Source organism: Mesocricetus auratus, unplaced genomic scaffold, assembly GCF_017639785.1.
Source record: "Mesocricetus auratus isolate SY011 unplaced genomic scaffold, BCM_Maur_2.0 Super-Scaffold_100022, whole genome shotgun sequence".
Taxonomy (NCBI): Eukaryota; Metazoa; Chordata; class Mammalia; order Rodentia; family Cricetidae; genus Mesocricetus; species Mesocricetus auratus.
This window is the reverse complement of record NW_024429203.1, coordinates 23596511-23619054: the sequence shown is the minus strand read 5'-3', so window position 1 is coordinate 23619054 and position 22544 is coordinate 23596511. Positions and strand designations below refer to the sequence as shown.

The window sequence follows — 22544 nt, the reverse complement described above, 5'->3', positions numbered from 1 at the left end:
CCATACACTAGACAGTGGAGAAGACCCTAATTTGGGGTCGAGGGCATGTTTGTGTTTTCTTGCAGGAAAGGAATAGAGCTTCAGCAACTGTCAGACCATTTAGTGAGATGCATGGAGCAGAGAAAAACTGGACCTGAGACCATGGGAGCCTACCTAAGCCAGTTTGAGTGAGATCTCCTAAATCAGTGTTCCTGATTCTTGATGTCATCGAATCTAGAGCCCAAGAAAGAGAGAAAACAGTCGGTTCGAGATTTCCAATTTTTCAACAGACCTGCTGCATCAACCTTCCGGACCCATGAGTTTTCATCATGAAGCTAACAGAGAAAAAAGGACCCATTTAAAGCATTTGGACATTGGTATGGACTATGATGAGTGGCAAAAGCCTCTTTTCAGTATTTGAACAGGACATGGTCACTTGATGGTTCCTGTTTCTGGAATCACGACTAGGCCAGTGTATTTTTCTGGAGAAATGCAACTTGTTCTAATGCGACAACTATTGTTCATATTTTTCGTAATGCTACATGTGTAACATCAATGATTGTACCTAATGTATCTGTGCAAGTGCACTTTCTAAATGCTTTCCTGAGCAGATCTTAAAACGATTGGAAACTTTATCAAATTGTAAATGTAAATCACATGTGGGTTACCCTTGTAACAGATGAAGGCTGGTAGAATGTTATGGCCCAGATCTGGTGATGGGTATGGTGATGGAGAGGCGCTATGTCAATGGGGGTCCTGGAAATGGTGGCAGTGGCGGTAGGCATTCTGGCTTTATGCCAAGCTCAAACGTGCCTTGTTCCAGAGACAAGAGATCCGTAACCAAGTATTGCTTAGCTTAGCCCATGGCAATCCCAATAGCCATGAAGGTTGGTTACAGATGATTTAAGGTTGGGGTATCTCCGATGACGGGCAACCTGTGGGGAAGACCCCTCCCACCTAAAACAGGGGTTCAAGGTCCCCCAAAGACGGGAAAGGGAGGGTGACCCTACTTGACCTAAGCCAGGAGTGCCTCATTTGAAAATAAAAAGGGGTGAATTGTGGGAACACCAGACCTTGAGCAGAGACCCACTTCCCCTTCTGCCTGGGAGTAGGCAGCTGTAAGACAATGTTTAGTAAAAACATGTTTACTAAAAACGATACAATAAGTTCCTGGCCACTTCCCCTTCTGCCTGGGAGTAGGCAGCTGTAAGACAATGTTTAGTAAAAACATGTTTACTAAAAATGATACAATAAGTTCCTGGGAAAGGCCTTCCCACAGAAACCGCCCTGACCTCGACCTTGTCCAGAGACTAACCGCACCTTCAAAAACCCACACACATCCACCTCTGGTGTCAGAGCAGAACCAGCCAGGGGAGAGGAGAGAGCAGAGGCTTCTCTGGTGGGAGCCTTTCTTAGGAAGTTTTTCTTGAACCTTTTTGGAGCCTGTTTAAAGTTCTCTTTATATCATTGAACGAGTCTCTGTGTTATCAATACCCGACACCCTCCGCATGTTCTCGGACACAGGCCGCGCAGCAGTCGTGACAGTCTCTTATGCTCAAGGTATCACCCAGGATCACAGTTCATTTCCTGTTGCATTCTGATCAAGATGTAGCCAGCACCATGTCTGTCTGCCATGATGACAATAGACTGAGCCTCTGAAACTGTAAGTGAGCCCTCCAATTAAATGTTTTCTTTATAAGAGTTGCCATGGTCACGGTGTCTCTTCACAGCAATAGAAACCCTAAGACAAAACATCTTGTTGGAGAGATTAACTCAAAGGTTAAGAGCACTTGCTGCTCATGCAGAGTTCAGTTCTTAGCACCCACTTGGCAGCTAACAACAGTCTGTAACTCCAGTTTTGAGGATCTGATGTCCTGCTCTGGCTCCCTCGGGTACTGCACACACATGGGGCACTTACATGCATGCTGGCAAAACACACACACACACACACACACACATAAAATCTTTTTTCAAAAGAAAGATCAATCAAGACCCTGAAAAGGCTACTTGAGGATGAGGGGGAGCAGATGGATGGAACAGCGCAGCCTGCGTGGGCCTTCGTGGCACCAGCTAAGAGGCCTCTTCAGGACATCTCGCACTCTTCACACAAGCTGATAGGACTGATGTCCCCTGAGGGTCACAAACAGCCCAGCCACAGTGCTGCCTCACCCAAGTCCACGCCCCCTCCTTGGAACAGCGTATGTTCCCACTGGGTGATGTGCCCTTTGCCACGGCGTTGACTGAGGCCTCTGTGTTGCTGCCTCTCTGAAGCTGACCTTCTCTCTCCTTCATGTGGCTTCCCTCCCTGTCTAGCAGGTGTCCTGTGTTCCCATGAGCCACCTGCACACAACTCTCCACCTCAGGGTTCGTTTCCCAGAGAACTTAAAGGGGGACAGTGCACGTTTAGAGATGTGAAGATAAGCCCAGAGGGAAGGGGTCCGTTAACGCGGTTCCGCCCCGGGGAAAGGCATGGGGTGGGAGGGGGTGGGGTATGATGCTCTTGCTTTATAGACCTCCTGCACTCCGTACTTTTTAATATGCACGTGTATTACTCCCATAACTAAGCTGTTTCATATAAAAAATCTTAAAGAATCTGGTTGATGAGATGACTCAGTGGAGAAAGGAACCTGCCACCAAGCCTCACGACGTTAAATTCAATCCCTTGGGACCCAGAGAGGTCAGAAAGAATGTAAGAGCACACAGACAGTGAGGCATGCTGTGAAAGGCTGTTTTCTGGGTGTAGCATGGCCATAACACTCGTGAACCCACTGGAGCAATGGTCACCTATTCAAGACAAAGCCAACAAAGTCAGGCGGCATGGCGACAGGTAGCATTAATTTAGACTCAGTGAGTTGCAGGGGCATGGGGGAGGGTTGGACTGAGAGTGTCTGGAGGGAGTAAAGGGAGAAATGGAGGTGAACATGATCAAGATACAATGTATACATGTATGAAATTGTCAAAAAATAAATAAAAGGTCATCTTTTTGCAAAAAGGAGCAAGAGCCAGAGAGTGAGATAGCAAGGTGTGTGTGTGTGGGGGGGGGGTCCTGACGGGAAAATAAGGTGGAGAGAGACTGAGAAAGAGACCTCAGCATCAACCTCTGGCCTCCACAAGCACCTCCACACGTGCTCACACCCTGAAACTCCACACACACACACACACACACACACACACACACACACACACAAAGAATCTTTAAAGAATCTGGTGCTATCGCTTATGTGGGGTGGGCAAAAAGAATACAAACATAGGAAGATAGGAGGAAGGCTGTGAAATGCTGTCTTCTGGCCCGGTGCAGCCCATGCAGTCATGGTCTTATAGGAGCCATAGCTGCAAGCAATTGATCTACATTTGGCTGGGCCTAACAACAGTCATGGACTGGGGAGGTACTTATGGAGCCCTAAGCCTTCCGATGAACTATGGATTGCTGATGGGTTCTGGAAGAGGGCAGTCATTTTCTTCAGTCCTGTACTGACAGAGGAACTCATCGGGCTCCAGCGGATTGTTCCAAACCCACTGTCACACAGATAATCTTGGTTAAACCCAGTAGATACCGGTTTTTTTTAAAAGGCCAGAGAGATACCTCAACTGATAAACATTTTTGTGGCTAAAAAACAGAAGTCCCGAATTGAAACCTGGGACTCACATAGTGGAAAGAGAACTGTGTCCTTCAAGTTGCCCTCTGACTTCCATACACATTATGGAATGCATATGTCCACACACATACACATACAATAAGTAAATAATGTAAAAAAAAAAAACAAATGTTGGAAAAGACTTGCTCAGAAAGGTAAATTAATAATCCGAAGGCACGTTATACATGTATGAAATTATCAAAGAATAGACTCAATAAAAGCTTTTTTTTCAAAGAAAGAGATCCTTCTTGTAACTCGCAAAGTGCTTTTGCTAGATTTTAAATAACATTAATGGCTGCTCCCTTAGTGGGTATATGAGTAAAGCCCTTAACATGATGTCAGGACACAGAGAGGCAGCTGTGTCAGTAGCTCACTGTTTGATGCCTGCTTTGTCGGTGCAATGCAAGGCCCGGAAGAGCTGTATAGCAAAATCCTGTCTCAAAGAAAGAGAGAAAAACAAAGCCCCTCACAGATCTTGTTACTGCCATGGCTCCACCCTGCAGCTCAAAGCGAAGGGCACCATAAAGAAGACAGATACTGAGTGTTTCAATGCCTTCCTTCCCAGCTGGTGGGGTTTTGCGTCAGGAAGGTGCCGCCAGTGTGGAGACGCTTTGCACAGGGCTCAGGTAGGTATTTCTCACAGAACTCTCAGGGCTTGCCAGGGCCCCTTGCTCATCCTTATGGGAGGACTGTGAGGCCCAGATTTCCTCAGTCAACCGAGGTGAAAGCTTCTGCTTCGAACATCTCAAACATTTCCAAGTGACGTGGAGCAGGCAGACCCAGAGGCCCCTCCACACTTCCTGTGTGGGGTTCACCTCCCCTGCCTTCTGCTCGTGCTTCTTCAGAAATGGTAAGTCTCTCCTGGTAAAGCGCCCCGCTTTTCATCCTATTGCTGCAAACGGTGATCCGGGGTCTTTACATGCAGCCAGTACTTTGAAAACTTCCTCTGGTTTCCTTTTCAGAAGTAATGAGCTGGCTGTGTCCGCCATCTTAGTAGAGCGAGCCTTCTGAGGAGGATGCGGTGGAACGCCTTCTGGAGAGTTCTGGGCCTCAGCCTCCTAGTAGGTGAGTAGGCGGGAATGAAGTCCGGTGGTGCTCTTCCAGGACATTGCAAGGCTCAGGAACTGTTGGTGATGCCATTAGGGAGGGGAGACAAGGGCTGGAAGCAAAAAAGAAATGTGGCCCAGGTGCCGGAGACAGACACAGGAAACCACAGGGAAGATGCCTGTCTGTCATGGAGAACCATCTGTCTGTAGACTCAGCACTGCTTAATCGAATGAGCAGGGTTAGCTCGTCTTGGTTTAGGGGAGAGGTGATAGGTAGACCTCGGCCCTGCTCAGCTTAGTGTCCTTGAGACAAACCCTTTGTAATTTCCAGTCTTTGAAAAGTGACCGAGAGATTCTAATTAGTTTTGTCATTTTTCTGAAGCGATGTGAGGTATAATTTGATAAATAGCTGAGAGCACGTGTGAGATTAAATAATGCGTGCACACACACACAAAAGTCTTTTTGTGTGCACTGCATGAAGAAAAGACTTTACATGGGTTAACCAGTTTGATTCTTACTTCTTCCCTGGGAGAAGGTGGTCCAGCCCCTGACTTACAGATGAAGTTGTCACTGAAGGACTGAATAACTATTCAATGTTAAGCAGTCAGCAAGCCCAGCAGTTATCTGGGAAACCAGGGGTACCTGTCTACAAGGCCTGTGCTCAGAAGGACTGCACTTTGTGAGTCAAAATGGCTCATGAGCATTCTACGTCAATGACCTAGAAAATACCGTGCTGCCACAGCTGGGCTCCTCGCTCAGAGCCACAGCCATTGCGCCTCCATTTCCGGCTTCACCTTGGGCTTCTCAAGCATGAGTATACACACATCTTCACTGGGGGTGCTGGGTGAGGTGACCGGCTGCCTGTGAGACAGAGCCTCATGATGCATTCTCGATTGCCCGGTCTTAAACTCAACATCCTTCTGCCTCAGCCTCAAGAATTCTGGGATTACAAACTTGTGCCATCACCTCCTTCAACATTCCATATTTCTAAAAAGCTTTCATGTTTAGTAATCTGTGACTGGTCCAAGGAACACACTCTAAGTCTCTGGGGGTGGAATATGACTCCTGCATGGAACAGCCAGGCATTTTCTTAGAGGTCTATGGTATAAATTATACTCTCCCTTTAATTAAACGATAGATAGATAGATGATAGATAGATAGATAGATAGGTGGATGAAAACATAAATTAAAAGAGGAGAGCCTCTGAAATGGTTCAGTGGGTGAAGGTGCCCCCCACCAAGGCTGACAACCTGGGTTTCATCCCTAGGTCCCACATGTGAAAGGAGAGAGCTGATTCTTATAAGCTGCCCTTTGACCTCCACACATGTGCTGTAACATGCATGTGCCCAAACACCTACTCACAAAATAAGCAAATGCAAACAAAGGTGATAAAGGCAAGAATAAAGAGGGAAGGGGGAAGGAAAGGGGAATATTAGAGACGTAAGCACCCTAGTGGTGTGCCTTGTACTCAGGGGACAGAAGGACTCCTTGCTCTATACAGAGACTGTAAACAAAACGCTCAGGCAGCGCCGAGGAAACCGTCACTAGGAGAGAGCCAAGTCAGTGTTGAGTGAGGGGGTCCAGGAAAGCCCGGATGCACAGGCTCTAGTTGCCGAGTAGTCGGGGTTTCACATGTCCCCACCTCTGTCTCAAGCAGAAAATAGATGGAAAATTTAAGCTGTCAGGCTTTCAGGGGCCAGAGACGGAGAACCCTAATGGCTGTACCCACCAGGGGCTTGCTTGTCTTCTGAGTCAGAGAGCGGTTTTCAGAATGGAGAGTACGCTGCCCTGCTCGTTTGCCCTTTCTTGAGCCACCCAGAAAGGAGCCTCAACTTGTTTAACTTCTGCTTGTGAAGCGCCGTGCACTTGTGTTTAATGTTAGTTGTTTTCCTGTTCAGCTTCCTCCTGAATTGCCTGGGAACCCCTGTCCAACACCCTTTGCTGGTGTATAGAAATGACTGATGGGGTGAAAAGGACTTTAGGTGCCAGTGAGAGTAAGACAGGAACACAACACTTTGTTTATAATTTCAGGCATTCACAGCATTTACTAACTCGTTTTTTTAATTGTTTGTTTTCCAGTTGGCACTTGGCAAGACGGTAAGATATGATTTCTTTCTTTACTATGAAGTCATGCCAGTATTCTTGATTCAGCCATCACAACTAAATAACAATGTTCCAGTCTATAACTGATGGATGATATAGACAACAGTAGACCCATATGATTATAATGGAACTAGGAAGTTTCCATCACCTGGTATTTCACTGTGTCTTTTCTGTGTGTACATATACAGATACTTACTGTCATGTTGTGATGGCCTGTTGGGTATAATTACATGCTGCAGAGGGTTTTAGGCTGGATACATCACTCTATACTGTATAGTCTAGATAAACAGTAGACATGACACTGCACTGCATAGTCTAGGTGAACAGTGGGCTCTGCTATCTAGGTCTGTGTACATGGGTGCTATGGTGTTCATTCAATGACCAAGTTGCTAACGAATGCATTTCCTAGAACCAACTGTATTTAGAATACAGTTTTGTCAAGGCTTCCCACGGAGATTCCATGGGCAACAATGAAAGAGATTTTTTCTTCTCCTTTGCCTCATAGATGTACCCTAGTTTCTGGAACAAAGGGACTGCAGAAAATGATGAACAACTTAAAATTGTTAAAAAGTTTACAGTAGAGCTGGGAAGGTGACTCAGTTGGAAAAGTCTTTGACTGACAAGAATGAGGACCTGAGTTAAATTCCCAAAACACACACATAAAAAAAAGCAAGCACAATCCAGGCAATGGGGAGGCAGAGACAGAAATATCCCTGGGGCTCACTGGCCAGCCAGTGTCGCCAAGCCATCAAGCTCCAGGTTCAGTGAGACACCTTGTCTCAAAAGCAATGAGATGGAGAGGTATTGCAGAAGGCATCTGATGCCTGCCTACACACACACACACACACACACACACACACACACACACACACTTACATGCACAGGAACACTAACATACATATATACACAGAAAGTTAAAAGTACCAATGGTTTTCGTTCTTTTCCTGTTTGATAAGAGGTTGTTCAGAATGCGTGTACAGGGTGGCCCTGGTCAAGTTTTAGGGTAGCATTCACAACCATGTGCTTGAGTAGTCTGAATGTGGGTGTCTATGTGTGCACAGTCTGAGCTTTACTTTCTCAGTCAGAGCAGTAGAGTCAAGACGGTCCCAACCCTGGGAGCCTCTCTGTTTAGTCAGCGCCTCCAAACCGAGAGAAGCAGTATTGCATTCAGTAGCAACAACTGTGCCAGGCTCCTTCCCCTAAAGTGTGTAACCGGTGTCCACTACATCCATGCTGTGCACAGCCACGAGATACAGAAGGTAGAATGTAAGACTCCAAACAGCTTGTCATATACAGCCAAAGAAACTTCAAGACTGAGGGGAGGGTCCTAACGCACAGGAGCCAGGTGGGTCTCAGTGGCTGCTAACAATATAACTAACAGCTCTTCCTGCTTCCCTTTCAGATACCGAGAACCCTGGTAAGAGAGTCACTCTATGCAGCCTCTTCTCAGATGTGGAACAAACTCATCAGGCGACCACCATGGGGGTAGTAGTAACAATGGGAACCAGAGCTACTAGAGGGACACTAGGGTTACCTGTCTGAGATGTGCCTGGTTTGGCCACTAGCTTCCATGTCTGGTTAGAGCTATGCATACATGCTTCCCTGTATGTGTGCATACTAACAAGCAAGCCTACCCATACATACAAAGTTTCTTTTAAATATTTCTTAAAGAAATTAAATGAGTGTTGGTGGCACACACCTTTAATCCCAGCACTCCGGAGGAAGAGGCAGGCGGATCTCTGTAAGTTGGAAGTCAGCCTGGTCTACATAGCAAGTTCTAGGTCAGCCAAGACTACATACATAGTGAGACCCTGTTCCAGGGAGAGAGGGGTTGGGGAGACATAAATCTTGGAAGTACAGACAGAGCTGGCTGGTACTTGAATAGAAGAAGAAATGTTAAAGTTTGTTGACCATATATGTTCTAGCTGTTGCCCTGAGTAACGGGGGAAAGGCTTAGAAATAAATAGTCCAATCAATGAGGGATAAACAGTTTATAGGAAACTAAATTTCCTGCCCAGTGTGAAATGCCATGGATGTGGGTAAGAAATGTATGCGTACAAATTCTTTGTGAACCTACCTGTTTCTAAACATGGACATCCCAACCCTTGTGAATCAACACTCTGGTGTTGAACTTGGGCCAATAAGATTGTAAGCATATTTTTTACATGTTTTCAGACAAGCCTCCTAAACATAGTATAATGTCTATTTACTTTTAGTTTATCTTATTTATGATTTCTGACTCACATAAACTTTCTAGGAAACATCAATGGCAAAGCTTACTAAGTCAAAGTAATCCTCAGTTATGATTGTACCCAGCTCCCAGCTGCCAGCTGGCTGAGTGGGCCATGTGAAGTCCCAGCCAGACAAGGTGACAGAGCAAGACTATGTCTTAAATAATAAAGACTTTTAAAAAGGAAAAAAACCTGAGGCTCAGAGAGGTTAAGTGACTTGTTCCTGCTCACACAGCCTAGTCACCTGTGTCTTCCCCCAGGAACAAGCTGTGTCTGAGCTCTAGCCACCACCATTGTCTCTCTTCCAGCTCAAATTCTGTCATATAAGGGCTATGGCATATCCCAGTAGTGTCCAGGATCCAACCACAAGTTTTCCAGAAGGACCGCTGGCTGGCCCACCTCTCAGGGCAACGATACCTGCTATAGGGAGTGTGGTTTTTAAGAGTGGATTTCTGCTGCCCACAGCTGTGACTCCTCCCTCCAACCAAATAATGAAGAGTTCATTATACGCAGAGACAATGTAAAGTCAGGTCACTCCTTACAGGAAAAGCCATTCTCTTAATCTGCAGAGTGTGTTGGGTCATTCAGGGCCAATATGGAGGAAAGCATGTTGAGTAAGACATTCGAGCTGATTACAAGCAGCTTCATTAGCTGCTTTAAGGACAGACATTGGAGGCTGAGGATGTGACTCAGCGGGCAGAGTGCCTGCCAGGCATGCACAAAGCCCTGTGTTCAATCCCCAGCACCGCATTTACAGGCCATGTGGCATGTACCTAGAATCCCAGGCAGATCAAAAGTTGAAGGTCACCTTCAGCTTCATACCAAATATGAGAGACCCGCCTTTACCCCATGAGACTTGTCTCAAAAAGAAAAATCATGGGAAATAGATGATCAGTGACTCAAAGGCTTGGAGGTCTTTATCTTGAAGGCACTGTGACAGCTACCTGGAAGATGATTCTGGCTGAAGGAGAACAGACCAAGAGTTTTCCGTCTTGTGACTCTAACACTCTAGTTGCCATAGTTATGGCTTGGGAGCACATGCCCCTGTATTTTGAATGTGAAGTGTCTGGATTATGCATGAGCATATTTGGGGGGCTTAATCCAGACCTTATCTCTGGAATTTATAGTTCTTGGGTTGTTGGTACCCACTCCTGCTAGAAAGTTTTTGCCTCAAGTGGAAGCATAAAGCAGGCTTATTTTCTTACTGTCTCTCCCTTTTTTCATTTGCAGATAATGAGGCACAGAAACGTGAGTGTACAGAGCTTTATTTACGCCCGTCAGAAGATACAGACCATGGGTGGAAGGGAGAAGACGGATTGAGGGAGATCAGCCCCAAGAACTGAGAGCTTCCTGCTACATTCCCAACATCTATTTTAGAAAGATATCAAATAAGGAGTTTTGTGGGCTTCTCTTTACTTCCACCTTCCCCTTTTCCAACTCCTTATGCAGTGTCCACACTCTAGAGTCACCTTCCAGAAAGTTCTCTGCCCTTCCATCCTTACACACATCCTTACCCCTCTCCCAGTTTCTCTAGTCAGGACACCTCTGCCCACCAAGCAAACCTCAACCCCAGTGATGCAAGATCTCCTGTACCTGGCACCTCTCACAGTACCGATCTGCCATTTGTGAAACTTTCCTGGATTTCCCCTCTGACCTCCATCCCCTTTCTCCTTTTCCTCAGATTATTATAAAGTCTCCATCTCAGGAACCAGGATAGAACTGACATGCCCTCTAGAGAGTGATTTCATACATTGGGAAAAAAATGACAAAGTATTGCCTGAAGAGAATGAGAAAACTCTGGTGCTACAGGATTTTTCGGAAGTTGGGGACAGTGGCTACTATGCCTGCTACCTAGAGTCCTCAGAGAAGAACGCATACCTCTACCTGAAAGCAAGAGGTAACTTGGGCTCCTTCCCAAACAGTGTTCTCAAGAGTTCCCAAGCCAGCCGGTCCCTGTCATCTCAAAGTCCCCCCTGCACTCTGTCCCTGGCTCTTGGAGACCACACAGTATCAGCATTTTCTGAAAAACAGATTAAATAGTGTCTTGGTCACTTCAGTTGGTGCCAGGTATAAAATAGCAAGTTTCCCCAGAGGCAGGCTTGGGTCATACTTGCCTTGTGACATACTCAAAATCAAGGTTTACCAGCATCAGAGACATGTTTCATTAGGAGGACTTGCAGAGAGACTCAATGCCACTACCTAAAAGTCGTAAGCCAAGGCATCACAATAGACAATAGCAAGAGCTGATTTGTTGACTATTTGGTTTGGGGGGGATTTTGTTGTTGTTTATTTTTGTTTTTGCTTGTTTCTTTTTGTTTTTATTTTCGTTTTTCCAGGACAGGGTTTCTTTGTGTTGCCCTGGCTCTCCTGGAACTCACTCTGTAGACCAGGTTAACCTCGAACTTTCAGAGATCTGCCTGCCTCTGCCTCCCAAGTGCTAGGATTAAAGGCACGTGCTGCCACTACTCAGCTAAGTAGTGCATTTGGAATCCTTACACATGCCTCAATTATCCAAGAGCCTAGGGCACACTAGGCAATCCCTATACCACTGAACTCCACCCCCCAAGGTTCACACCCTGGAATCCTTTCCTACCATTCCCCATATCAGCCATATAGGCCAAGCACATTTTTTATTCCCATTTGGTGATGAGAAACAGAGTGGGCTGAAAATCTCCACAACTAATGAGTGATGGAGCTGAGACTGAATCCAGAGCCTCTGACCATAATCACTGGACACTATTTCAGGGCAGGGATCTGGTGCTAGCAGGCATGCAGGTGTTAGGGGGGACTTGTCTTCATTTGTTCCTCTTCTCCCAGTTCCTGGTGTTTTCCCTTTTGGGTCATTTCTCTCCCTCCCTGCACCCCTCCCCCCTGCAGTGTGTGAGAATTGTGTGGAGGTGGACCTGACAGCAGTAGCCATAATCATCATCGTTGACATCTGCATCACTCTTGGCTTGCTGATGGTCGTTTATTACTGGAGCAAGAGTAGGAAGGCCAAGGCCAAACCTGTGAGCCGAGGAACCGGTGCTGGTGGCAGACCCAGAGGTAAAACCATAGAGCAGGGTTGGGGAGATTTGACCGGGGTCAGGATGGGAAGCAGGTCTACAGCGGAGTCCAAACAGCTTCTCTAGAACATTCTCTGTGATACTAAGATCGCTGCAGAGGGCTTTCCCATTCAAGAAAATGCCTCTCCTTCCACCCTAAAAAACTCTGAAAACCAACACCAACCAACAACGCAGCAGGCTTCCTCAGATGCCTGGCAGTACTCTGCAGGAAGCAGATTCGAGCCCAAGCTATGGGCAGAGATGGCAGGAAGTTAGTTCGCACTCTTCCCCTTTGTTCCCCCTGCAGAGAGAATGGGAGGACCTGAGCATCACAGATGATGGGAGCAGTGTGGGAGGCCTTAGGGATGGGGGGAAGGAAAGAAAAGAGGAAGGATGGAAAACGGAGTTAACAGGACGGAAAGGACTGCCCCTCCCTTGGGTTGAATACCCTTTGTTCCCCCTGCAGAGAGAATGGGAAGACCTGAGCAGGAGCAAAGTCGCAGATGATGGGAACAGTGTGGGAGGCCTTAGGGATGGGGGGAAGGAAAGAAAAGAGGAAGGATGGAAAACGGAGTTAACAGAAAGGATGGAAAGGACTGCCCCTCCCTTGGGTTGAATACCCTAGCAGCCATCTTCACGCAAGACTGGTGTTCAAAATGGAAACAATGTTTCTCCCCTCCTTCATCTGCAGGGCAAAACAAGGAGCGGCCACCACCTGTTCCCAACCCGGACTATGAGGTAACGGGATACAGTGGGCGGCGGCAGCAGGGGGTGGGGATTTGAGAGGGCTCCTAGAGAGGAGACTGGGTGGGACTGTCCATCTGATCCACCAGACACTTAAAACTGCTTACCCGGGGCTCCCAGTGTAGGCTACCCCCGTGCCTTCTCTGCCTTCTTCATAGGACTATTTCAAAGGTGTTTAGCTTCTACAACGTAGAGGCAGGGGGCTAGAGGAAGGGAGACCGGCCTCTTTCTCTCACTTGGTAAACTGAGATTCGACCATGGAGGATACCACCGATACATATGCTAACTTGTCCCAGCAGATGCCCGTGCAGTCAGCCAATCATTAAAATAGGGCAGTGCTTGATTAGTAAATAGCCCTAGTGTGCACTCTGCACATGCACATAGACACACCACACACACGTACACAACACCCCCCCACACATGTACGCACAGTCAAACTCCTCCCCACCAGGCTGCCATTTGATTTAGAAACTGAAGAGTTAATACCAGGACTGCCTTTTTTGTGACTGCCACTAACAATGCTTAAAGATTTTCTCAGTCGGGCGTTGGCCTTTAATCCGAGCACTCTGAGCACTCGGGAGGCAGAGGCAGGTGGATCTCTGTGAGTTCCAGGCCAGCCTGTCTACAAGAGCGAGTTTTAGGACAGCCTCCAAAACAATACAGAGAAACCCTGTCTCAAAAACAAAACAAAACAAAAAAACAGCGATTTTCTCTATCATACTGGACGAATTGAATAAAATTGAGCACCAAGAACGGGGTGTTTAGTGTTCCCTCAGTAGCTCCAGTTAACCTTGACAGAAGTGCTAGAGGCAAGTCTTTACATCCTCCCTTACTCCAGAAGGAAGTGGCTGGCTCAAATCTGTGCTAAGTTACTACTGGACTCCCCCTGACTCCAAGCCCAGAGGTCTTACCTGCACTACAGCCAACATCCCAATGCCTTTCCTCCTTCCTCCGTCCTTCCTCCCACCCTTCTAACCCCCATTCTTGTTCCATCCTTAGCCCATCCGCAAAGGTCAGCGGGACCTGTATTCTGGCCTGAATCAGAGAGCAGTCTGACAGATAAGAGGGACACTGCCTTCCATGGACCCAAATCCAGCCCTCTGCGCACCCTGCTGTTCCTTGTTCTCTGGACAAACTGTGGACCCCACAGGATTGTTCTTTAGCCACCTGGTGAACATATCTGGAACCTTGCCTCTGCTTCCTCTCCTGCTGCCTCTGCTAGTATCCAGTATTAGGACATTGCTGCCTCGATATCCTCTGAAACATGGATGGTCAGATCCTCAGCCAGCCATCTTGTTAGGATGCTTAATCCAGCCACTCATCCCTGCCAGCTCCTTCCTTCTGCACCGATGTTATCTTTGCCATCACTTCCCTTCCTTTCCCTGCATATAAATTGGCCCTCTTCCCCAACCCTCTCCTATAGCTTTCTGTTTTTCCAACTATGTGATTTACACCCTTCTCTGGGGATAGGCTCAGTGATCATTGGCAGAGGTCCTGGTCCAGCACCTGCCATGAGCTCCTCTCCAGGTTCCATCTTAAGTCCTTGGATAGTCATCTGCATCTCCACAAACATACCCGACTCCTCTCTGTAATGGAAAAGCAATAAAGTGTATTGACTAGAAAAATTACTGTTCCTTTTTTTCTGGAAGGTCCGCAGAAGTAGCCCATGTCCTAGGGCAATTCAAACTCTCCCTGGGGACTCAATGCAACACTTGCCTATTGGAGGGGGTGGGCACTAGCAGCCCTCTCATGTGTCAAATCATCAAAGGTGCCGAGAGTGACGGGTGGCCCGTGATGGAGTAGTGGTCATTCCATAAAATGAGTAAGACAGATGGGACCTGGAAGGCAGGTGGAGATACCAGAAAAGAAGGGAGGGTGCAGAGAGAGTTGGGGCTGAGACAAGGGCTTCCACCAGCTGCCAGAGCCGCGGGAAGTGGAGAAGAGCCTCACAGTGCAGCTCAGCTCACTCCAGCCCTGGAGGCAGCTGCCTGAAGCCCCAGAGTGGTGGTTATGCAGCAGGATGTGGGCTGCGCTGAGAGTGAGGGCGAGAGAGGTTCAGTGGCAGTCAGAAACCAGACATCGGAGGCCAGCGGTGAGAGGGTTTGGGTCTCAGTCTCCCACACACTCTGCTTGCAGGAGAGAGGAATCCAGAGCCCAAGCAAGCTGTCCTAAGCCAGCTGAAAGCAGCAGACTCTTTTCTGCCCTCAGACGCTTGCCTGCGACTTCAGGGCCATTCATTTTATGATGTCTGGCCTCTGTGGCTAGCAGCCCTCCACATTCTGTTCTCATTCAGCCTCAGGCTTGTAGCTGCAGCTACTATTTGTTGGTCTCCACCGATGCGCCACTTTTTCTCTCTAGGCATCAAGTTTATGCTAAAAGGAGCCTTGGTGATTTTGCCCATCACCAACAGCTAATAAGTAGGCTGGCCCAGGGGTGGCAGGTAGTGTTCGGTCATGGCCATTTGTAGCTCAACATAGCAAAAGCATTAACAGTTGGTGTTTACTGAGTATTTACTATGACCCAGAAATTGTTACTAGCCCTGTATGTGTTGTCACTTAATCCTCATAAAGACTCCATAAGAGAGATGCTTTCATATTCCATCTATAGCAGGCTCAGAGAGGTTAAGTCATTTCAAATTCACTGTCTCCCCTGTGCTGGGATTAAAAATGTGCACTGCCAGCTGGGAGGTGGTGGTGTACACCTTTAGTGCCAGCACTCAGGAGGCAGAGGCAGTGGATCTCTGAGTTTGAGGCCAGCATGGTCTACAAAGTGAGTTCCAGGACAGCCAGGGCTACACAGAGAAACCGGTCTTGAAAAACAAAAACAAAAGTGTGCACTGCTGTGCCCTACTTCTAACTCCAGCATCCTGACACACACTCACCGTGACTGTGACCATAAGCGATGCTCTTTCTCTTCCTATTTGTCTCTGGAAAGACAGAGGAGTTGGAGATGGAGCTGAGATCCTGAGTCCTTTTTCTCCCTGGGATGGAGATCAAGTATTACAGGACAAAGGCAGATGCTGTGTCAAGGAAGAGAGCACACAGTATAAAACGCAGATCTTGCTCCAAATAGAACAACAGTTTATTCTAGAGCTTGCAAGATAGCTCATCAGATAAAGGTGCTTGCCACCAAGCCTGAAGACCTGAGTTTGATCCCCAGAACATAGGTGATAGAAGGAGAAGCCCAGCTCACATAAATTGTCCACTGACTGTTAATCCTACTGGATAGGAAAAGATCACTACCATAAATTTTGAGACAAATCTGAAGCAAGTTTTATGAAATATTGACCAGGTCCATGGATGATCTATACCCAGAATTATACAACCCCACATTGCATTAGTCAGAGACTTATAAAGGCAAAACCCACAAGGATACAGATTTCCCACCTTCATCTAATCAAGGGCAAGCATAATCCTGACACAATTCCTGCCTGTGTACCTCCCACTTGCATGTGGTCAAGCATATCCCATGCAGTTGGGCAATCAAGCTTGTTTACAGAAGCAAAAGCACAGGGCTTGTTATCTTACCTGAACAACATCCCCCAGCATTCTAGGAAGTTATCTGAAAATTGGGCAAGTGGTACTTACAGGTTAGAGGCATTTTTTGTTTTTATAGATCTTTTAAGGATAGAAATTTAAACTTAAAACATAGCATTAGCTCTCACATTCCCTGCTTGAGTTGTATCCTGAGTCAAATCCTTGACTCTGTGTTAGGTACCTGTACATATTAGGATCTTTAACCATCAACTTTAATGGCACCCAGATGGGCATTTATGTATCTAGTTGTCTTAGTTAGGGTTCCTTTACTACAAAGAGACACCATGACCATGGCAACTCTTACTAAAGAAAACATTTAATTGGGGGCTTGTTTACAGTTTCAGAAGTTTAGTTCATTATCATCATCGTGGGAATCATGATGGCATGCAGGCAGACATGGTGCTGGAGAAGGACCTGAGGGTTCTGCACTGTGACCTACAGGCAACAGGAAGTGAACTATATACCACACTGAGCATAGCTTGAGCAAAGGAGACCTCAAAGCCCACCCCCACATTGACACACTTCCTCCAACAAGGCCACACGTACTCCAACAAGGCCATACCTCCAATAGTGCCACTGTCTTTGGGGGCCATTGTCTTTCAAATCACCACACCAGTTAAGGCATTAATGATGCAAGGTTATTAGCAATTACCAGAACCTCTTCTGCGATGGCTGACATCAGAGATACTATCTAGGAGAAGCCCAAAAATGAGAATGGGAACTAGTCATTTATCTCATCTCCGGTCATTTTTTTTCTGAAATTTTGTTTTAGTACAACCAGATTATCGCTAATGATTCCCAAATGGTTTGTGTAGAAACAATTTTTTTCTTAAAGACATTCAATAACCTTATTTTACATACAGCAGGTAGAGTGTTCTATCATATTGTGGAACTATTTCAGCTAATTAGTCCTTCTGCTGATAGATCTGGACCTATTTGGCTTTAGCAGGTACCTTTTCTGGTTTGCTATTAGGCACTATAGGTAGTCATTTGCCAGGGAGTTTTCTTTTGACTCCAGCCCTTTATAGAGGATAAGGGGTGACATACACTCTTCCTGCTGATTAGGACATCATTGTCAGGACCCTGGAAGGCTGGAATGCTAGTCAAAGGCTGGGCAGGCACTCAAGCAATGGAGCATTCATCATCAGAAGCATCTGGCTCCCTGACCCAGCTGAAGAGACAGGGAGCAATCACATGGGCTGTACTGGCTCACATTAGCTTTCAGCAAGTCCAGGGCTCACAGCCATTTGGAGTAGTTTGTAGTTCATGGCTGATTCCTGGATAGTGTCTGTCAGCCGAGTGGAAATCTGCTGGGACAGATACAGACTAGGAACAGAAGTTTTCCCCTGTTTGTAATCTGTACTAAAATCCACATTGAAGAAAAAACAGCTAAGAGTTGTCTGTAAAACAGCTGGAGTAGACTAATGCCCACAAGTCATAGCAAACGCTATGGATTTTCCTGTGGATAAGGAACTTGGGGAAATTAGCCTACCTTGCCTTAGGCAGAATAGGACAGTCAGCCCAACACTATCCACAGTTAGTGCAGGGCCCTGGAAGCAGGTGAGTCATTGGGGCAATTTTCCCCAGTGGTTAGCATCGCCACAATCCAGGTCTGTGCCCATCTGTCTTCCTTGGAGATCTTAGAGCTGCCGCTAGGAGCTGGCTTTTCTGTCTACCACAGGAAGCTTTTCCCACTAAACATTTTAGATGCCATATTCAGCAGATATCTGAAGAGTGTGAGGACCATTAAGTATACCTGATTTTAAACAAACTTTACTTGCTTTTAGTTGTTTGCTTTAGGATGCTAATGTAACTAATTACATTAGTACTTAGCACAACTACAAGTATAGTTCTGAACACACTAAAAATTATGAATTTTTTTTTGGTTTTTTATTCAAGGCAGGGTTTCTCTGTATTGTTTTGGAGCCTATCCTGGAAATCGATCAGTAGGCCAGTCTGGCTTCCAACTCACAGAGATCCACCTGCCTCCCCCCCTCCCCCCCCAGTGCTGGGATTAAAGGCATTCGCCACCAAAGCCCAGCTGAATTTGATCATTTTTTTAACATGACTAAGTATTAACTTTCATGCCTTAATCATCTTTAATAGTTTACAATAAGTTAATAGCTTTTGTAAGATTAGATTTGCATGTTTACCCCTGCCAGGTTTAGCCTTAAAAAAAAACAATTTTTGAATTGAAACTCTTTTAGTATCAAAATAAAACCTTAAATCATAAATATAGCCCATAGGGAGACTGGCAACTTTGCTTTCCTGGTTGTTTCATGGTGTACCATCACAGAATATCACAGTTTCTTGTATGATTCAGTTTATCAAAGATTCTAAAGCTTAACAAGATTAACAAAAACAAGGAGGCCAGACACACTTTCTTAAGTCAGTCTCTGTTAGCCTGAAAAGACTTTAGATAAGGAGAGACACTCCATAGGCTCTTTGCCAGACTTCCTAGGTGTTTCTGGCTGCATCATAAGATGGGAATTCCCCAGCTTCTGATGCTTATTGCTGGGTGCCCACAAACTCTTTAGCCCTAACTCTTTATCCTTTTATTTACTTTTTAAGATTACATATTAATAAATACCTCATAATATAACATTTTATCAACTTAAAATGTCCCATAACCTTATACATTTAAATATTTAAAGTAAATATCCAGTTTTTTATTTAAATTTTTATAACGCTCTTAAAATTTTTTTAAAGTTCAAAATCTCTCAACTGCAGGCTCCTACAATATCAAAAAATAAGTTAAGTATCTTCTTTATTTCAAGAGGGAAGAAATAGGGCACAATCACAGTCCAAAGCAAAAACCAAACTCCAACAGTGCTAACGACTCAATGCTTAACACCTGGGATTCACTCACAGGCTCTGGCTATAACACCTGGGATTCACTCACAGGCTCTGGCTATAACACCTGGGATTCACTCACAGGCTCTGGCTATCCCGAGGGGCTGCATTCACCTCTCTGGCTCTGCCCTTGGCAGCACATTTAGCATGCCTTCTCGGCTCAGGCTAGCTCCATTTCATTTCGGATGTTGTTTCTAGTGGCCATCACATGGCACAGGTGTCTCCAAAACTGCTGGGTTCCCCATTGCGGCCGGGTTGTGTTTTCCCCAACAGCATCTCCAGGGCTCTCCTTAGGAACTCCAGCCCTGCCACACAGTGCCAGGCCTCAGCTTCTCTCCAATACCCTCTCATGACTTTAAAACCAATTCCACTTGGGTGACTCTTACATTGCAAAGGTTGACGGCCAGCACAAGGTGCATTGTTATGTCTGAACACATGGAGGTGCAGCTTTAATACCTTATTAAACAGGTGTTGTTTTTTAAATCCCATCCTTCATAAACCTTGTTTTTATGACTTTGTTTTCAGGACAAGAATTATCATACAAAACTCCATCCTAATCCAAAACATCTTGGAGACCTGTTGTTGTCTCCTCAGTTGGTTTATACCATGTGGTCACCTTTAATCAAGATAGTAGTGAAGTCACATGTCAACCACCCTCTCCAATCCTAGCAAAGATGGCTGCCAGCAATGTGGCTGCCTCTGTCCCAGTAGGGGACAGTAGCTAAGATGGCAGCAAGCCACATGTTGCTTGTATCCCAAGATGGCATTGTGCAACATGGTTCCTTTAAGATTGCCTATGTAGCCAGGTGGTGGTGGGGCACGCCTTTAATACAAACACTTGAAAGTCAGAGGTGGCAGATTTCTGTGAATTCAAGGCCAGCCTGGTCTACATAGCGAGTTCCAGGACAGCCAGTGCAATCCTGTCTCAAAATAAGAAAACAAAAACAAAACCACAACCCCCAAAAAGATTACCTATGTATAGATTTTTAACTATCAATCCTTTTTATTATGAGGTTTGAGTTTTTTGTTTGTTTGTTTGGTTCGTTGGTTGGTTTGGTTTGGTTTGGTTTGGTTTGGTTTTTCAACTCAGGGTTTCTCTGTTGTAGTGGTTTGAAAGAAAATGGCTCCCAAAGGGAGTGGCTCTACTAGGAGGTGTGGCCTTGTTGGAGGCGGTGTGGTCTTCCTGGAGGAAGTGTGTCACTGTGGAGGCTGGCTTTGATGTCTCAAATATGCTCCAGTCATGCCTGGTGTCCTGCCAGAGGGAGGGCTCTCAGCTCCTTCTCCAGCACCATGTCTGCCTGCATGCCACCATGCTTCCCACCATGGAGACAATGGAATGAACCTCTGAACTGTAAGCCAGCCCCAATTAAATCTCTTCCATTAAAAGTGTTGCTGTGGTCATGGTGTCTCTTCACAGCAGTAGAAACTTTAACTAAGGCAGCTGGCTGTCTTGGATCTGACTCTATAGACCAGGCTGACCTCAAATTCAAATCTGCCTGCCTCTGCTTCCAAGTGCTGAAATTAAAGGCATGCACCACCTCTGCCTGGCAATAGTCTTTAAAATCTTGAGATAAGATTTATATCTTAGAAAAAGTTTTAAGCAGTTAAATTAAACAAATAGTCTAAATTTCTTTTGGCTGTTTTGCTTTTTTCTCTTTTCTCTGTAATAGAATCAGGTGTCTTTTAAATAAGCATACTTGGGTTTAGAGAAGGGAAAGCCATCACCCAATTCCAGAGCCAACTTTTCAATATAGTAGAAAAACATAAAACAACTTTAATATTATCCACATCAAAAGACTTTTGAATCCCTGCTAAACTGAATCCAGTGACCAGAAGGCTCGGAGATAAGGAATTCTGAGCCCTGGTCATCGAAGCAGCCATGGCAAGCAGTAGCAATGGAGACCAGTGGTTGTTGATGTCAGGAACAGTAATACAACCAATAAACACAGTAAACAACCAATAAACACAGAACACAGAAAACTCACCTACTCAAAGCAGACAAGTCAGAAACAGAACATGCAGTGACCACCATCATTCACACATTCAACTGAGCCTGACCCATTTCCCTCTCAACTCCCATGTTTGCAGCAAAACTTCCACAAAGACCAGGCAGACAAGTCAGGGAGCCAGATCAAGAACCTCAGATGGGGAGGCGTGACAGGAATGGGAGAGTGTCTTGGTCCCATATAACTCCTCTTCATCCCAAGTCAGGATCCCAACGGAACCAGATGTCACAGAACATTGCTATGGCCTACCAGGGTAGGCCTCTGTAGATCCTTGCTGCTTTTCTCAGTATGGCACTTCACACGGATAGTCTGCCAACCGAAGGCACCCCTCGGAGTCTTGGAATGTCTCAAGGTGCTCACCTCCTGAGGTGGCCCTTCAGCCCTGGAGTCCCAGAGTAAGGGTCCAGAATTGGAATTCGGATGGGTGATCTGATCTCACTGGTGCCTCAAGAAAATATTAATCCCACTGGTCAAGAAAACCACTACCACAATTTTTGAGATAAGTTTGAAGCAATTTTTATTAAATACTGGCTAGGTCCATACTTAGGGTTCCTAGAGTGTGACCCCGAATTACATTAGTCAGGGATTTATAAAGGCAAAACCCACAAGGATACAGACTTCCCACCTTCATCCAATCAAGGGCAAGCATACATTCCTAAATACTCATGGGCAAGTTCCAAACCAGCCACGGACATATGAAGAGTGCTTGTCTCAAAAAAAAAAAAAAACTAATGGGAGGGACACAAATATGCAAGTCCATAACAGTATGACAACTTTAAGGTCAATAAATTTCACAGCCTAAGTTAAACAGATGCATTCCTTGAGAATATGATGTAATAAAGAGTATTTCAGGTATTCTTACATTTTTTTCTACTCAAGGCCCCCTTTTGCTTAAGAATTTTTTACAAGACCCTGGGTAAATAGGTATATAAAATAGGTATACAAATTAAATATTTACCAACAATAAATCATAAGCATTTTTATTTTAAAATGAGTTTTGGGAGCCAGCAGGATGACTCAGCTTATAAAGTAGTGCACTGCCAAGTCTGAAGACAGATTCCCTGAGAGCCCACATGTTGCAAGGAAAGAACCAACTCCTGAGAGTTGTTCTCTGACCTCTACATGTGTGCACAGCATGTGTAAATATTCTTTTACTTACAAAAATTAAAACAATCCTTTGGTATACGTGTGTGCTACCATTTATTAGAGGTGAGAGATGGGGTCTGGAGAGATGGGTTAGTGATTAGGAATACTTATTGCTCTTAGAGAGGAACTGAGTGTGTCTTTCAGCACCCTTTTCAAGCCGTCCACAAACACCCGAAACTCCAGTCTGGGAGATCAGATGCCCTCCTCTGGCCCCTACTGGT

General features: G+C 45.7%; 1 protein-coding gene across 3 annotated transcripts; it reads left to right on the top strand.

Moving 5' to 3' along the window:
• The first annotated feature begins 4079 nt into the window (after positions 1–4079).
• Cd3e (CD3e molecule) lies at positions 4080–14407 on the top strand. Of its 3 annotated transcripts, none has more exons than XM_021226752.2 (9): positions 4080–4240; positions 4577–4679; positions 6740–6757; positions 8166–8180; positions 10225–10242; positions 10676–10891; positions 11872–12039; positions 12730–12776; positions 13782–14407. In XM_021226752.2, the coding sequence occupies exons 2-9, from the start codon at positions 4631–4633 to the stop codon at positions 13836–13838; spliced, it is 588 nt and encodes a 195-aa protein (XP_021082411.1). In that variant the 5' UTR covers positions 4080–4240; positions 4577–4630; the 3' UTR covers positions 13839–14407. The 3 variants fall into 3 exon arrangements, with proteins under 3 accessions (XP_021082411.1, XP_021082413.1, XP_021082410.1); XM_021226754.2 differs by lacking the exon at positions 4080–4240 and adding an exon at positions 4299–4464 and having other exon boundaries at positions 4580–4679; XM_021226751.2 differs by lacking the exon at positions 4080–4240 and adding an exon at positions 4301–4464.
• The last annotated feature ends 8137 nt before the right edge of the window (positions 14408–22544 follow it).